Here is a 19,219-nt window from a genome sequence, read left to right on the forward strand (position 1 = left end):
TTCATGTGATAATTATTTTCCAATGGCTTGGCTCAGCTGTGCCCTACTATTTGCTCTTATTTGTCATTAAGGTCTCACATATTATTTATTCTCATGCTATAGCATTTATGCAGGAATGCAGCAATATAAGCTCCCTTGCCTGTGATTCTTCCCACAGATAATAGAAAATAAATTGCAATTAGATTTTGGTAATTGTATATAATTAACTCAAAATGAGCTGTTAATTATAAAAAATATGTTTTTCACTTCCTCATTATCTCATTTATTTTAGTTCCAAATTCTTAATGCCTCACTTGAGTAAGTTTAATATTTTAAATACACAGAGTATCTTTAATACTAAGATAATTTAAATTTCCAAATAAACAAAATTTAGCTTAAAATTAAATTTTATCTAGGGAGTTCTACTGGCAAAATCAAAGAGCCTGCAAGGTAGAAATAAGGTCATTTCCCATTACAGTTCTTGATTATATTTTCTAAAATCAGCAGGCATTTTTGTTTAAATAATTCTACAAAAGCTGCTCAAGGCTGTACACAGTATTCTCCATTGATCCATCTCTACCTCTTTCTGGGCTTAGTGGAGAAAACATTTCCATAACTAACTGAATCCAGGAGAGAAATGAACTTATTGCCTTTACTTCTTTTAATCTCACATTATTAAATAATTTAAGGACTGTTGAGAGAGAATACTTGACTTTCCAATGACTGTCTGTCAGACTTTAGAAACTACTGTCAGAGTTTCTTCTATAATGTATATTAACATTTTAAAAGGTCTATGGCTTTGTTAATGACATATTAGGAAAGTTTCTTTTGTACTTTAGGACACATATGTCCAGATGCACCTAAACTTTTAAAGCATGTCCATCTCTTTTACTGCAACACTAGTTCCCAAAGCATTCACTACACCTACTGAAGAGCAGTAATGAAAATTTTCATAAATTGCAAGTGGGAGAATGAACTGCTACAACCTTTTAAAAAGGAAAACTGTCAATGAACTATTACAGCTTATAGTGATAAATTATATCAAAATTTTCTTATATAAAAATAGGCTTTCACCCAGCAATTTCATTTTTAGTAATTTATCACAAAAAAGTTGAAGAAGTACATCATGCTTATTATAACATTGTGAGTAGTAGGGAACTTAAAACAACTTGAGTGTCCAACAAGAGGGGTTGGATTAGATACACAGAAACCTTGAACTATTATGCATATATATGAAAAGAATTACTATTTGTATAAGTTTTATTTTGCTGACCCAACAAATCACCACAAATGTAGTGGTATCAACAACACGAATTTATTATTCCATAATTCTACAGGTCAAGAATGTGACATGGGTGTCAATGCACTAACATTAAGGTGTTGGCAAGGCAATGTTCTTTAGTGGAGATTCTAGGGGAAGATATGTTCTCTTGCTCATTCAAGTTGTGGAAGAATTCAGTTCCTTGCAGTTGGAGGACTGAGATCTCTATTTCCTTACTGGCTGTCAGCTATGACTAATCCAAGGTTCTAAAGGCTACTGCATTCCTTGAATTGTGACTTCCTTCATCCATTTTTAAATGGAGGCAGGTTGGATCACTGTAGACTTAGAATCTCTCTTCCTTCTGTTTCATCTCTCTGACCCAGCAAGGAAAGGGTATCCAGTTTTCAGAACTCATGTGTCTAGACATGGCCTATCCAGATAATACAGAATAATATGCACATTGCAACATCTGTTCCCTTGTTCATATCTGTTAAGCCCTTTGTCATGTGAGGCAACATATTCACAGGTTCTGGCAATTAGAACACAGATATCTTAGGGGGGAGGTCAATTATTCTGCTTACTATAGTGGCATAACTAAAAACCTAATAAATTACCATTAAGTACTTTTAAGTGAAACAATAAAAGAATAAGTAATGTCTTCAACTGATCTCAAATATATGTAGATAGTGTGTATACATATATATATATATATATATATATATATATATATATATATATACTTTTTAAGCGTAAAAAGTGGTATAGAAAGATACACACTGGGATGCTAACAAGAGCTCAACCAAGACTATCAGTATAGGGAACAGAAGAGAAAATGGAAAGATAACTCATCTTTTCTTGATGTACCTTTGTATTTTTGTAAGAAAAATGTTTTTCTTTTGAAATTTAGAAGATGCTTAAATATAAGGTACAATATGAAGCAAAATGTATAAATAAAAACACATATTCAAATAAAGAAGATTTAGAAGTTATATACTCATGCTATATTTACACAATAAGAATACGGGTATGTGTTATTTTCTTCTTTTGGTTTAACAGCATTTTATACATTTTTTTACCATAAGCAAGCAAACACATACATAAAGACAGAGATAAACATGACTAGCATTATGAATAAGAAAAAGATATTTTAAATTAAAAAACAAATATGAAAAAAGTTCATATACATCAGCTAAAGGAGATTTATAACGTTCCTACATAAAAAATGTGAATCAGGAAATGAAAACTCTGCAAAGTGATGCAAAGGATTAACAAGACATATAGAAAAACATCCATTACAAAAGAACCCTATTTTTTCACCTATTAAATTGCCAAATATTGTTAAATTAGACAAATCAACATTGGAGAACCACGTGGTGGCAGGCAAATAAAGAGGCTAGACAACAAACAAGAAAATGACACATCATGTTAGAAGCCTAGAAAGCAGATATCTGAGTTCAAATTCAATCAGCCAACTAGAAAATTCAAACATGAATATTTACTAGATAGGGCAGAGGAGGGGGTTAGGCTGAGACATGACAGAGAACTTCTGAAAGGTCCAGGGACTGGAGGAGCCAGGTAGGATTGCAGGTGGGACAGAAAGCCTGGCTGGCTGAAAGTTTGCAGAGCAGTAAAATTCCAAGATATTTTTCCTCTATTTCCAGAATCCCAACCTATCTCTCTCCATCTTGAGAGGAATGGAGGTTACTTTTCTGGAGAGGCTGAACTACAGTGACTCCGGTCTAGGGGACATGAAATATAGCTGAAAGCAGAAATACCATGCAGATAAGTGGGGTATAAATTGAAAACCTACATAATGTGTGATGGGTCTTTTTTCTCTCCTTCCACTGGGTCACCCACTTTGACAGTCAGGCATATTTAATGCTCTCATCTCTTCTTCCTACCTGATAGAAGATTTATTCCTAAGGAAACTAGGAGAAAAAGCCTACAAGTACTAATATGCCCTCAGGATTCCCAGTTGATCACTTCAAGTGAAAATCATCAATTGACAAGCTCTGGTCACATACACTGGGAGCTTTTAGTAGCTCTTCATTGCTGTGTTAGTGGCTCTTCATTGCTGTTAGTTGTAGAAAAAAAGAAATTTGAACTTGGTGAAAATAGAGATAGTGTAACAGGAAAAGATGAAACTTCAAAAACTCCTATTAATATTCTTGGAGGTAAGAAAAAATATTGCATAGATAGGACAAGCATAGATTCTTATAAAAATAAATCTGAGAATAACATGTTCTTGGAAATTATAGAGCAAACAAATTTAATAGAAGGGTTGAAAATATAATCTAGGAAATTGTTCAGATTTTTCATTTCTAAATTTTCACTTCTAAAAGAATCTTCTAGAAAAACCTAAAAAAAAAAAAACAAAAAAAAAAAAAAAAAGGGAGACATATGAAAGATAATCCAAGAGAGTCAATATCTGACTAACAGTTCTAGAAAGAAAGAATATTTTAAGAATGAAATGGAGAAAACTGACAAAGGCAATTTCCTGCTTTGAAGAAAGTCTCCCAGCTGAAAAAAATCTGATTATTAAGAATAATGAGTGAAAAAAGGTCCAATTAATGCATACTGGCATTAATTTTAGATCAATACTGAGAGAGAAAAGATTGAAATGGTGCCCATGGGGAACAGGTCATATAAAAAAAGAATCAAACAGCACTAAGGCTTTTCAATGGCAACAGTAGAAACTATAAGATAATGAAACACTGCTCCAGGGAAATAAGAGTTTGGAATTTGAGTTCAGTCTGCTAACACAAAAAATATTAACATTGTCCAGATGACTATAATTGAATTCTAGCGCCATGAGAATAACCAAGATACAACCCAAAATTACCTGATATATAAATAGGAAAAAACACCACTAATACTCAAGAGAAAAGTCAATCAGTGGAGATGAACTTCAAGATGACACAGGTGTTAGACTTAACAGATAGGTATTTTTTAAAGGAAAAATGTGCTTGTAATGAATAAAATTTTTACCTCAGAAGAGAAATAAATAAAACAAAGATCCAAATGGAAATTTTAGAAATGAAAAATCTAGTATCTGATATTTAAGAAACATTGCTGTATGAACTTACCGACAGACTGGAAATAACAGAGGATTTGAAGAACTTGAGGATAAAGTAATAAAATGTTATTAAATGTCAAGAAAAAACATTTAAAAAATTTGCAGTCTGGAATCTATAGGGCATGATCTAAAGGTCAAAAATCATATAGTCACAAAAGAGAATAGAGAAAACATATTTGAGGAAATAAATAAAAAATTCTTCAAATTTCATGCAATGATAAATCTAAAACATGGCTTTAGGAGTACAAATTAATTTACCTTTATGAAAAGCAAATTGACAACGTGATTTAAGAATCTTAAAAGGATTCATATATACTCTGAGCTAATAGTTACACTTCAAGGAATCTAACCAAGGAAAAAGGTAGAGATAAGCAAAAAATTTACTTACAGAAATATTCTTTAAGGCATAATTTATAATAGAAACACCCTGTTTTATAGAAAAACAGGATAGTAGATGCATATTGTGTAATAGCTATCACACAATGTTTGTTGAATGAATCAGTATCTTGTTTTCATAAAATAATTAATGACAAAAAATATTAACAGTGAAAAGAGCAAAACATTAGGCTCTATATAAGCATAATCACTACTATTCAATATTTAGATAAATATATTTAGAATATATTATTATAAAAGAAAGGAAAAAGGGTTCAAGGAATCATCTCAGAAAGATGAGATTACAAATGATTTTTACTTTCTTCTCTACACTTTTCTGTATTTTTCAGATTTTACAGGGAGGACATATTTATTCATATGATCAGAAGCTGAAATCATTGATATAGAATATACATATATGCCAAACAAATCCTTAATATCTGTATCTTGCATATTCTTGCCTATATCCACCCCTCAACTTTACCTTGGTCCAGAGTCACTCCCATTCATATCCAGATTGAGCTCTCTGGGTTTAGTAAATTCTTTATCAGCAACCAGTTCTCTTGATGTAAACGCAGCTTGAGTTCTTAACCTATAAAAATAAATTTACAGAAGTTTTACTCTTGTGGGACCCAATAAACCAAACAGTAACCCTTAGAAGACCATGTTATTCCAGGTAGTCCCCTCACCCCAGCAATTATTTTCAAATTAAAACTCAATCTATCAAAAAGAAATGAATACTTCCTAAATGTACATAAATAAACATGGGTTACTTTCAGAAAAAATTTAAATTTTCTCTACTTTTTGAGGAGTGGGGGAAAAACTGAATTGGTCAAATATCATTTTAAAACTCAGCATTACAGATGATTTAAGGGGTACTTCAGTCTCTTCTCTAGAAATCTAAAAATTCTTTCCATCTACTGTGAAGCAAGTATATTTTGATTACCAAAATTTAAATGGAAATTCTAGTAACACTAGGTATCACTGACCCTGCCCAAAATACCATAGAAGTTTGCTACTTCTCATATATACAGCTCAACAAGCTCTATTTCACTGACCAGCATATTTTCCCTAGGTCATAGAACTTCCCCAAAACAACTGGAAGATTTTCTATCCACCAATGCTACTGTAGCCCCATCTTCAGTTTACTGAGGATGGAAGACACTTGAAGAAATTATCATGAAGCTATTCTACCAGGAGTTTGGGTGGCAAATTAATCATTGGCATCAAATATGTGACCCTTATTCCCCAATCTCAGTTTTTAAAAATGTATTCTTGTTTAATTTGTGAAATGAACTCTGTAAAAATATAGTTTTTTAGCTGTGAAGTAAAACCAACCACGAAAAGGTAAAAAAAAAAGGTTGTTAAAATAGCATTGTTCTTTCCATCATTGTCAAAAGACATTTTTATAATTACAACTAACAATGTACAGTGATATACAAAGAGAGGTATATAGATTAATTACTCACTAGGAACTTAGGGTTTAAAAATACTAGGCAGTGTCTCACAGGTAGGTAAAAGCAGATGTAATTAAGCAATTACGAGAAAAGAGTAAAAAAGAATAGCAATAGCAATAGTAGCAGGTCACAGCAGTCTCTGCAGCAGCAGTGTAACAACGATGATGATGTTGCGGATGATGGCAGCTACCATATACTGAGTGCACTTAACATATACTATCTTCATGGATCTTCCCAGCCACCATTACTATACCTACTTCCAGATGAGGAAAGTAGACACAGACATAAAACTACCAAATTGACACATTTTTAAGTGGTAAAGATAATATTTTGAACACAGTATAAGAGCATATGGCAAGGGTGGCAGGCAAAGGTAAACATTACAATTTGTCTAGATTTTCACACATTATACATATATTCCTTTCCTCCAACAAGGATTTAAAGTGATTCTCTGCACTGTCATGAGTAGCAATTTAGATAAATCCTCTCCGATCAACCTGGAAAGGGTTCAGAGATAATATCCTTTTGAAAGCTCTTATTGACTATCATGCAATATCAAGGTGGCAGAATGAGTTATTAATTACAATTAAAATAAATCTTAATATCATGCCAAGTTTATTTCAAAATGACAGGCTCATCCTCAAATTCTAAATAAATAACAAGTCTGTGGTAGTCATTTGGTATTCAATTACAGATTGCCTTCCCAGTATTTCTCCTGAATATCCTAAACACCATAAATAATGCCTTGTACACAGCATATATTAATTATTTCATCAAATTAATTGAAGTGGGATTCCTTTGAACATTAAAATTGACAAGTTCAATAAAGAGATAAAAAGGCAAATAAAAACAGAGTGAGATTACAAATAAACTGAGAAACACAATCAAGTCTTGCTTATTTTATTATCTTTCCCATAGAGTTTTGTAAAGAGCAAGGTGCCAAGTATATGTTTACTTTGTATATGTTACTTAATACATGTTTACGGAATCATAGACAATTAGGTGCTAATTTTGCATATATTTAATAACATAAAAGAAGTGAGAAAAAGACAGGACTCAAAAGCTTTAGGTACTGGGATTTGAACTGCACTGTGATAGAGTGTGGATAAATAGAAAAGTAAAGTGAACACATTTAAATCAGAAAAAAATAATGTTAATAGGAAGCTTATGAATGGCATATTGAAAAGATCTCAAGGAGACAAACTTGACTGAAAAAAATTAGTTCAGAGGAAAAAGAGAGGCAAATGGGTAGAGAAGTGATTCTAGATTATAAAAAGCTTTTAATATTAGGTTGAAAAACAAAATCTAATAGAAAATCATTTAAGAGTTTTAAAGTTCAGAAGTGGCACAATAAATATGTATTAGGAAGATTCATTTGAGATAGATATTCTTGGTATATGACACTAATGTGCAAAGGTTGAATTTCAAATAATTCATAAATGATAAAGTTACACATGAATAAGTGAATATATCAAAATCTGTGAGATATAGTTAAAATAGTGCTGGAAGGGAAATTGATAGCACTAACTGCTTCTAGGAGAAAGGAAGAAAAGTCTCAAGTCAATAATCTAAGCTCCTATCTGAAGAAACTAGAAAGAAGACAAGCAAGATAAATACAAGTCAAGTTGAAAGAAGAAAATAAAGAAATGAAATGAGGTCAGAATTACCTTGATACTAAAAACAGAAAAATTCCAAAAACTCTACAAACCATTATCTCCCATCAGTATAGATATGACTATTTTTCACAAAATATCAGTACATAGAATTCAATAATATGCAAAAAGACTTACACACTATGACTGAATGTATGTATTCCAGGAATACAAGGTTAGTTCAATATTTAAAAAAAAGTCATTCCAAGTAAATCTACACATGATAAAATGGCACAGAACTATAACATACATTGTATCAATGTAATTTATTGGTTTTGATTTTGTATCACAGTTCCATAAGATGTAGGCATTGGAGGAAAATGGGTGAACAGTACGCTGACCTAAACATTTTTGCAACTTCCTGTCAACCTATAATTATTTAAAAATATAATGTTTATAAAATATAATGCTTAAAAAACCCCTATGGATATATGTATAAATTTCTATGGATATGTATAAATTTCTGCAACTTATAAATATACAACACTTTCTCAAAAGCTGTGTTTCATAGCTCTCATCTAAGCTAGGATAATCAAGATAATAATAAAGACTTCATTATTATTATGCAGAATTATTTAACTATACAGTGCTGTTCAAATTAATATGATACATATTCTAAAAGTACTCATTCTCCTCTAAGACTGTGCCCTTTTTAAAGACTTCATTTTTATATCCCAAGAGCCTAAAATCATTCTTTGCATATCATCGACATTCAATAAATGTTTGTTGAATGAAGTTCTTAGGAGAGAAAAAATATTAACTGAACAATCAGAGATTGGGGTAAAAAAACTGAAGTAACATTTTGGCCTTTGGTGACAATCTTATTGTAAGACGATTCATTTTCAGATATTTAAAAAACTTCCAAGTTTTGACAATGAAGAACAGAACAATGAAAGAAGGCGGAAGATCACTTCAAGTTCCAAGAAAAGTATTACACTGAAGGAAATGTTAAAAGGGAACTTTCAAATAAGTTAGAATCTCAGAAATATTAGGCAGAATCTGTAAGTGAAGAAAATTAGCTCTAAAGAAGTAAAATAAATCAATACTAGTATATATACCAGTAGTATAGTAGATATATCTATATATGCATATCTACACATACGCACATATAGATATCACACACACATATCTGTATAGGATGTATACCTCTAATAAGAATGTGTACAAAGGTGAAACGGTAAATTTGACTAGGGAGGAAATGGCTGTACTCTTACTACTAATTTTGTTTGTATATGCCAAACAAATTATAATACCAAAATAGAAAATCAGCTTTTAGAACACTGTTATTTGGAAAGAATTGTTAGGAGAAGAACAGTCTAAATGTGGATAAATTTGTAAGTATTGGTGATTGAATAGGTTATGCTTTGTGACCAGGAAAGGCTGAATTTAAAGGGCTCTCATCATTTGTGATATTATCGTAGGTAGATATAAATATGGAATGATGACTGCTAATCAGTTTATCACAATTTCATTCCACATCCTGACATTTCAAGTTTTACTTATTCTCTTCAGTGACATCAAATAACAAAGGATTTTGTGTAATGGTATTACCACTTAAAATACTGTCTTGGGAGTCCAGCAAAAATTAATTATATTGGACTTATCAGAAACTAGATATTACCGGCTAACATTCTGGAAAATGAGGTAATCTTTTAAGTCTTCCAAAGAAGACAATGGAATTCACTGAGTAGTTACAGCTGTTGTGCATCTTGAACAAGTCAAGATCCCAAGGAACTCGTCCCTACACATCTATTATGATAACACATACACTGTTCTGCAGGCTACAGACATTGCCGAAAGAATAGGCAGTACTTACCAATTGTAATCCAGGCGAGACTGATGAAGTTGCTGCTGTTTTAGGAGAAGCTTTGTCTCCTGCTGGGCTAGCAGATGCTGAAGGCGTTCCTTTTCAATTTCTAGTTCCAATTTCTGAAGCATAAGTTGCTGTCTTCTATCTTCTGAAAGTTGATTTTTGATGTCAGTTTCTTCACTAGGTTGTAGTGCCCCTTGGTCATGCATCAGAGATGCCCATGAAAGTCCACAATAATTGCATGATTCCAGATGTGTCTTGGAATACTGAGGGGCTATATTTGCAGAATGGCTCTCATGAACATGATCTGCATTTTCAGAAAGTCTGTGACCATAACACTGACTTGATAGAGTATGGTTAAGATATGGACATCCCTTCATTTTCAGGTCCTCTGGTAGAGTCTTCTCTGAAGGGACTGCATCTACTATTTTTTTGCCAGGGGATCCACAATTACATGTTCTGCTCTCTGACAGTACCCTGTTCAGGTCCTCTTTGGGATAATTAAGGACCACTGGTTTCAAAGAATTATTCCTAAACTCCATAAAGGATTCTGAAGCTGACCCCTGGTTTGCAGATTTAGGTCTCTGCTTGGTTTGATAGCTCTGTGGTTTGGCTACACTTATGTAGGAACCTTCTAGTTCCATAGACGAAGACTGAAGAGTACTTTTCTTATTGGATACCTAAAATGGACCAAAAGATCACTTGTCAAATAAGAGCACAACGAAATGAGTTTTTTCTTTTGAGAAATCAATGATTTATGTTTACCAAAATAAGATTGTTGTTTTGTTTTCTTAAATAATAAATGATAGTATTCATACAGCTAAACAGATATGGGACACAAAACTATACCCATTTTCAAGCAATCTACACTTCAGCAAATCCATAGGATGAGAAAAAGAAAGTATTGCTATATGTCAGTTAAGCAAGATGTCAAGAGTTGCAAATAAAAGGCAAAAACTCAGATGTTAATATCTAAAAATGTTTGATTTTGAGTAGTGACCCAAGAAATTCATTCAGTCACCTCAAATAACCTTCGATTGGTCATTATATAGCATGAGATTTGATATAAAACATTTCACCTAATACTGAGTAGGCTGTTAGTTACTGCTAGAAATTTGATGAATTTTTATAAACATATTTATAGCACACAGATAAAACCAAGCATTTTTAACAAAATATGATTCTAATCAAAAGTAGTTATTTAAATACAAAACACATTTAACTTTGGCAATAAATATAAGTGATTTTTCAATTAAGTGGTTCAAGTGATTATAATCTATTAGAACTCAGGCTGAAAGGAAGCAGTTACAAATTACATTTGACAGGCCAACAGAGAGAACTTTCCCAGCATTTTAGCAACAGGCCGATTCTAGTAAGGTGGGAGGAAAAAAAAAAACTTAGTCTAAATCAGTGGTTCTAAAACTTCAGCATGTTTCAGATTCACATGATGGGCTGGTTAAATGTAAATTGCTGGGTTTCAACACCAGAGTTTCCAATCTAGCAGCTCTGGAGCAGAGTCAGAGAATCTGCATTTTAAACAAGTTTCCAGGTGGTGCTGATGCTGTTAATTTGGAACCAAGCTCAGATCCATTGGTGTTATCATGGCATATCTGATATCTCCTGTGTCCCACTTGTTTTGATTACAATGGACTCACTTATTCAGGATAACCTCCTCATTTTTAAATCCTTAATTATTAGTACATCTGTAAAATCTCTTTCATACAAAACCCCTTGGTCATACAAAATGACATTCACAGGTTTCAGGAACTAGGACATCTACATATTTGGGCGCCATTATTCAGTCTACCACAGATTTTTTTAAAATAAGAACAAATTTACAAACAGTTGAGACAGTTCTGTTTTGGATACCTAAAATGAATAAAAAGTTGAGAGCCCCTAAGAGAAGTAGGAATATTTTACCAATTTACTTTGCAATAGTTCATCTTTTCCCCAATGAGTATGGGTAGGACCTATGAATATTATGGGATATTAATCCTGTGATCATGCTGCATTATATCACTAAACGGATTTTATAGATGTAACAAAGGTTTCTAATCAGTTGAGTTTAAATTAATAAAAAGAGAGATTATCTTAGGTGGGCCAGATCTAGTCAGATAAACCCTCTCCAGGTCAGAAACTCTGTTGCTGGCCTTGAAGAAATAAACTATGTTGTGGGAGGGCCAATAAAGAGGGTCAGGTGGCAAGGATCCACGTGGCACCTGAACAAAGGTGCAAGTAAGGCGCTGAGCAAAGGACTCAGAGTTGTGTCACTCATGATCCATATAAACTGAGATAACGTGTGCTATTTTAAATGGGAAAGTTTGTAGTAATTCACTATAAAAAACCAACAGCCCAGTACTCAAGTTGTCTAAGCCTCATGTTCATCATCAGTATAACAGGGATTAAAAACAGCATCTATCTCAAAACTGAATGTGCTGGTGGGACTGATAGGTAGTTATCAAGGATGCCAATTTATAAGGGTGCTGATTAAGAAATGGGAAAAAAATCCCTACATTTACTCAAACTTCTCTCAAGAACAATGTGTGTGTGTATGTGGAGAGAGATAGAAGTAGAGGTAGAGATTGGTGGTGGGGAGAGAGCGGGAAAGAGATAGATGGGGGGTGGTGAGAAACCCAAGGAACAAGTTCAGTGACAACAGATTAAAGTATTTTCCAAAGAGAAAGAGTTCAGTTATTATCTTTGTTTTGCTACAATGAGGTTTGTAAGTTAGCCCAGAGTTGAATCCTTGAGATAATAGAGAAAGACGATAAATTTTCTCCTTCATTAAAAAAGATGGCAGTCTTGCACCAACATTTTTGCACTGCCTCTTAGGGCTGTTGTGATTAGATGAAAATTCATATAAAGTGTTTTGTATAGTCCTAATATAAAGTTAGTATCCAAAAAAGTGTTTCCAATTATTAGTACCCCTACTATTATTATCACCCACTTATCTTCAATAATTCTTTGACAAGTGCCTAAGTCAGGGGCTATGTTGACTCCACTCTTCTGCATAGCAGTGGGCATGCACACAGAACATTCTCAGTAATTATGGACTGACTGTATCAGCTCAGCAGAAAAATTCAATTCATGCATGGGTCACAGTAACTAAAGAAAATTAGAATCCCAGATTAGCCTAATCATATGTTAATAAGGAAGAGGAAGAGGGGAGAAATAGGAAACTCCCTGATAGAGTCTGACTAGAAGAAATTAAGTTATTTTACTGGTGGAATTTAGACAAATATTGCCTCTGGGAGACATGGAAGTCACAATGGGCCTGAATGAAACAGATGTGCTTTTCCTTCTGGAGAGGCTCCATGCATTCTATGTAGTATTTACATATACAACTTCTTTTAACTAAAGCTAAAATTAAGAACAAATTTCAAACTGCTGCCTCTAACATATGGGTCTAAAATGAATTTTTTAGATATACAACATTAATTCAGAAACTAATAGATGTTTTTGAGGCATAATTTATATGTAGTAAAATGCACAGACCTTAAGTGTACAGCTAGATGAAACTTTACATTGCATATTCACATAATTATTACCCAGAAGTTACAGGAGCAGCCCATTACCCCTGAAAGTTTCCTTGTGCCCCTTCTAGTCAATATCACCCCCTCATACTTCCAAGGGGAAACATTATTCTGACTTCTATTACCACAGATTAGTTTTGCCTGTTTTGAACTTCATATGAGTGGAATCGTAAGTTTGTTAATCTTTTGTGCCAGTTTTCTTAAGTTCAACATCATTTTCAGACTCCTCTGTTTTTGCAAGAATCAATAAATAGATTGCTATTTTTTTATTGTTGCATACTACTTCGTTGTATAAATATAACAATATTTGTTTATCCATTCACTTATTGGACTGGGTTGTTTTTAGTTTACAGCTATTAACAGTAAAGCTGCTATGAATATTCCTACACAAGTCTTTTTTTTTTTTTTTTTTAAAGAAATCTGCATTTATTTCTCTTGGGCACTGACTAGGCATGCTTACCTTTATTTTAATCAGTTAATATGTTTTCTAAAGTGGTCATTCTATTTTATATCTGTATCAGCAAAGTAAAAAAAAACAATTTGCTTCACATTTGGTAGTGCAGATGCTTTTGTTTTTAGCTACACAGTAAAATCTTATTGTGGTTTATTTTGTATTTCCCTGATACATAATGATGTGGCAGAAATGCTTATTGGACATTTTTTGTGACATGCTTGTTGAAACCAATACCTTTAAATAATTCAAAATAATTTTTAAGGACCGCAGGTGAGAAATAAAAAAATGAAGGTAAAGGAAAATACCTTTGCGTAAATTATTTCTGATGAGACAACCTGGTTCTAAAAGGTCATCTTCACTGGCCAAAGAATATAGAAAATTTTCCCATAACACCTTGTCATTTTGGCTATTCTTAACTCAGAATTAACTATGTACTACACTAAATGTTTTATATATTAAACCTATAATTCTTAACAATTCTGTAAGGTGGTTCTTATTATTACATTTTACAGATGAGAAAATGAAGCTCATTGAATCTGCAACTTTCTCAACACAGGGGGGCATGTCTCACTTCAAAATTTTAGTCTCCCATTACTCCATGGTGTGATTTTTTTTTTAGAAACTTACTTATTGTGAAATACAATAAACATAGAAAAGTGCACAAAACAAATACGAGCAGCTCAGTGCACAATCACAATGCAATGCTCATTTAACTATCTTGTGAAAAGCAGAACACTGCTATATGCAGAAGACCCTTATGTTCCTTTCCTGTCAAAGAGAATGACTAACCTGACTTTATGGGAATAACTTCTTTAACATTTCCGTGCTTAAATACCTATACCAGAGTTCAGTTTTACCCATTTATTTTTCAAGTATAAATGGAACCATATGATATACATTCTTTACTGTCTGACTTCTTTCATCCACATTATATTTGTGAAGTTTGGAAATGGTAACATATGTGGCTATAAATTTCCATAACTACATAATAGTGGTCAGCAAACTATTTCTGTTAAGGGTTAGTCGATAAATGTTTTAGACTTTACAGTCCCTGTGGAATTTGTCATAACTACTCAGTTCTGCTTTTGAAGTGTAAAAGCAAGGATGGGTCATAAATTAATGACTGTTCCAGTAAAATATTATTTATGGACACTGACATTTAGATTTCATGTAATTCTCTCATATTCTTAGGTCATGAGTTATACAACAATATGCAATGTGCTGAACTTGGCCTGCCATAATTTGCCAACTGAACTTGATGATAACATTGAGGATGCTTCCAATTAAAGGATTCTAGAAATATACTAAGATATGTTCAAAACCCAATAAGCAAATTAAACAATATAACTTGCTATGTGCTATTTACATGTTATCTGTATGGTGAAAAATAAATCAGAAAGCTTAATCAAAAATGAACAGAATGATTTTAGCAGAAAAGAATGCAGAAGAAAATATGCAGGCAAGAAAAAAAATTGTGAATTAAAAAAAAATTTAGAGAGGAACAAGATTTTCAAATCCCAACATATTAAAAGATACTAAAAGTGAGTAAATTTCTAAGCTGGAAGAAGGTTTTCTGAATCTTTGAGATATTCCTTTAAATACGATAGTTTTTAAAAAAGATCAAGCTATCTATATTATAAACAGGCATGATATGATCTTTTTTTTTTTAAAGATTTATTTATTCATTTACACAAGAACAGGGGTATAGGCCAGATGCGCAGGAGGGTGAGAGGATTCACCAGAGACAGAGCGGGGAGCAGAATAGGCAGACTGACGAAATACACTGCTGAGGGGAGCAGCGGGCGAGACAGGAGAGGTCTGCCTCGCCATGTGGGACCCTCACCGGCCAGGATCAAACTGGCGCTGCAGAGACTGCAGACAGCCTCACAGCGCAGCGCTCAACCGCCTGCACCACCAGGGGAGGCCCTATGATCTTTTATATATGTATGCACACACAAGTGTATAAGCACATTCATAAACATAAATACACATATTACATGTCATTCTTATGGTAATCCAGTATTTATTCATATTTTCAAATATTAAAAAAGAACTGTAGTAGTATTGCTTTGTGAAATATGAGCAACAAGTAAATTGGAGTAGCCAGTGCTACCAACAGGTCTAAATGCTGTTCTCTTTTCTCTGATTACAAATAATAATTTTCTGTCTAGCAAGAATAATTTCTACTTGTAGCCTTATCAGAATAAAAATCTCAATTTTATAACTTCAAAAATTTCCCCTCTTTATTTTACTGAAAAGTCATAATAAATTCAAGACCTAGATAAATATTTCTAAACCTATACTACTGTATTTGGAGCAGGTCACTGCATTACCCAAAACTTTTGGAGTTAATGTGAAATAAGGCACAGAACGACCTACTGCAATTTTAAATTTGGGCTTACATGGACCAGTTGTCAAGCTGACAGAAGCAACGTAATGCAACAGCTGCACTGTATGGTTTGCCAAAGTCTCATCCCAAATAAATGTTCATTCTCCCTTGTGCAATTAACTCTCCTATACTGGCAGATTTTGCTAGAAGATCATCAAGGTAGATTACCTTCCAGCATTATGAACTAAATACTTACAGGTGTTATACCATCAGTTACAACTTACAAACTTTTGCATTTTAGCAAGACATCCAGGCAAATGAATCATCTAATTTATGAATTATTTATAAGAAATTCACAGCATGCTCCTGGCGTCATCCATGGCCTTTTCCAGGTCATATGACACCAATTAGAGCTGAATTTTAAATTATTCAATAACCTGAACTCTCTTGTCATTTAACATATAGATATCAAGGCAGTAAACAAGTTAAATCTAATGGGCCCTAGAGGTTTAGACTTCTCCACTGCTCAGCAGCTGAAGCTGTAGGCCATCAATGGATGAAAAAAAAAAACAAAAAAACAAAGCAATGCAACAGTCAAATGCATTTGCAAGGCTCTAATAACTTATTTTAGTTCCCATAGGGACTGTAGCACAATTTAGGAATATTGAATCTAAAAGACATTAAAGTCAATAATTATGAGATCTGAAAGAATATAAGCACACAATAGTACATAAATGACAGAACACTAGCAACAGACTAAACAATGCCTTATCAATACTTACGTACATCATACGCCTGTCATTAATCATTAATTTTAACAGTAACTATCAGACTTAGAAAAGGCTACACTTCATATTCTTGAACCATTATTATATTTCCTGAAAGTTGGAATTTGTTGAGTTGCTAAAAAAATGAAGAGACAGCGGGGCCTCCCTGGTAGCACAGGCAGTTGAGCGCAGCTCTGTGAAGCTGACTGCAGCCTCTGCAGTGCCAGTTCGATCCCTGCTGGCCTTGGAGCAACCCACATGGTGAGCAGACCTCTCCTGTCTTGCCCGCTGCTCCTCTTAGCAGTGTATTTCGTCAGTCTGCCTGTTCTGTTCCCCGCTCTGTCTCTGGTGAATCCTCTAACCCTCCCACGCATTTGGCCTGTACCCCGGCTCTTGTATAAATAAAAAATAAATCTTTAAAATAAAAAAATGAATAGACAGCATGGGATAAATGATGGTATACCGGAGCTGAGGTCAAATGACCTTGATCAGAATTCCAGTCCAGAACTTAGGAGTTCTACTGTTTCGGACTGTTCACTTTATGTCTGTTAGATAGTTTAGACATTTGTAAAATAGGATTTGAAGCTCTCCATAGTTTATGCTGAAAAACTCAGGGTTGAGTTGTACCCAAGGTAGTGAGAAAAAAGGGTTAGATTATGAGAAATTATACCAACCAGTAAACTTTCATTTATCAATAATAAACATACTGCAAAATTATTAAATGCTCTTTTCCACTAGCAAATTCTGTATTTTAAACATATCACTGCCTTATGTGACTCATATACTGAAAAACTTAAATCAGCATCTTAATTTATCTGGCCACAAAACCTTAAAGAGATGCAAAAGAAGATGGAATAAGACAAACATTAGTTGTGAAACTGTCAATGTTTTGATGAGATTTAAAAAGGACAGCCACATACCACAGAAATACCCAACAGTAGTACTCATTCAAATATATGAACGCATATGATATTTCATGTATATGATCACAATTACTAAAAGCAGAAAAACCCAGCTTAGTGTGTACCAGGCCTTCTAAAGCAACAAAAGGAAACAGATGCATGAGACTAGTTTTAATTATTTAGTGAAGATCAGAAAGGTGAGATAATTTTACACAGAAAATAAAAATAAGACATGTTAGAAATGGTGAGGACATCTTCATAAGCACAAAATGAAAATAAAAAAAATATTGAATTACAAAGCCAATTAGTACTTATATATTCAGTTAAGGATATAGCACAAGAAAATGACCCATAAGCATGTACACCAATTTTCCTGTGTCATAATCTTGGCATTACGCTTTTTGAGCATATCCTGGGGCACCACATAAAACTCCAAGGTCTGTTCACTGTGCTCTCTCATCTGTCCCTCCAGTAACAATCTGGCTCAAGAATGGAAATAAGAACTGAGCATGATCAGTTGTTTCAATGAAATTCTTCTTAAAGAGAGTAAACAAAATTAGTTTGTGTCAAAAGAAGGGATATTCTAATAAAGATGTTTTAATATACTTTCTAGAAAATACAGTTAATACTCTGAACATGACCAACTTTCCCTGAAGGTGGGGTTGGAGTTTAGAATGTAGTTATGCTGTTAGCTGGGGGTTGGGGGGGGGGCAATATTTGCATTGGCTTTTTGAGAGTAGCTAGTGAAAATAAGTTCTTGAAAATAAGTTCTTGAGAGTAGCTAGTGAAAATAAGTTATGAAACACCAAGTATAATCTACAGTCTACTTGGAGAGAAACAGAAAGGAAGGGAAGATTTCCAAAGTGAATTAGAGCCCTTTTGCTAAAGATTAGAGCCTTTTATATTCATTTTCCCCTATGTAACTGGCTGCAGATGAGAATTATTAGAGATCTAGTGAGAATCATTTCTGAAGGCACAGGGAACTACCAAATCAGAGTTCTAAGGACTTTAGAGAGCGAGCCCTTCCTTGGTAACTCAAGAATTCTTAGTCCTTTAACTATATAGTGCCAAATCCTGACTTTTAAAAGAAATTTTGGACAGCATTTATTAGCTACTTTAACTTACTATTAAAAAAACCCAAGAGAAGAAATTTCATTTAGAAATTAATAAAAATAAAACCAGTGATGCAATTTCCTAGTGCTCAAATGCCCTAACTCTCTTTATCTATCATTCAGACGTCTGCTAATGTTTCAAGGTCAGCTAAACACCATTTCCTTCACTGTGGTTTCCCTATTTCCCTAGTTCAGATTACTTGCGCCTTCCCCAGGAGGCATCCAGGGAGGTCTTTATTCATTCTCTCATTGTTGTACTTATTTCATCTTGATCATAGTTAAGTGTCAGCTGTTTTTACATCTATGTTTCCTTATTTATGTGTAAGTATGTACACTTCTGGGCCTCCCTGGTGGCGCAGTGGGTTGAGCACCGTGCTGTGAAGCTGTCCGCAGCCTCTGCAGTGCGGGTTTGATCCTGGCAGGCGAGAATCCCACATGGTGCAGCAGACCTCTCCTGTCGTTCCCGCTGCTCCCCTCAGCAGTGTATTTCTGTTGTCTGTCTGTTCTGCTCC

At 33.8% G+C, this 19,219-nt stretch overlaps 1 protein-coding gene across 2 annotated transcripts in view; it reads right to left on the reverse strand.

Annotated features, from left to right (window-relative positions):
• KIAA1328 (KIAA1328 ortholog) overlaps window positions 1-19,219 on the reverse strand; it is a 264,073-nt gene that overhangs the window by 114,968 nt on the left and 129,886 nt on the right. For both annotated transcript variants that reach the window (XM_054694085.1, XM_037508638.2), the window contains 2 exons: window positions 9,617-10,290; window positions 5,176-5,283 (listed from right to left, as the gene is read on the reverse strand). In XM_054694085.1, coding sequence (XP_054550060.1) covers window positions 5,176-5,283; window positions 9,617-10,290 — 782 coding nt within the window. The remainder of the gene's footprint in view (window positions 1-5,175; window positions 5,284-9,616; window positions 10,291-19,219) is intronic.

Source organism: Talpa occidentalis, unplaced genomic scaffold (assembly GCF_014898055.3).
Source record: "Talpa occidentalis isolate TD23 unplaced genomic scaffold, MPIMG_talOcc4v2.1 talOcc4.13, whole genome shotgun sequence".
NCBI lineage: Eukaryota > Metazoa > Chordata > Mammalia > Eulipotyphla > Talpidae > Talpa > Talpa occidentalis.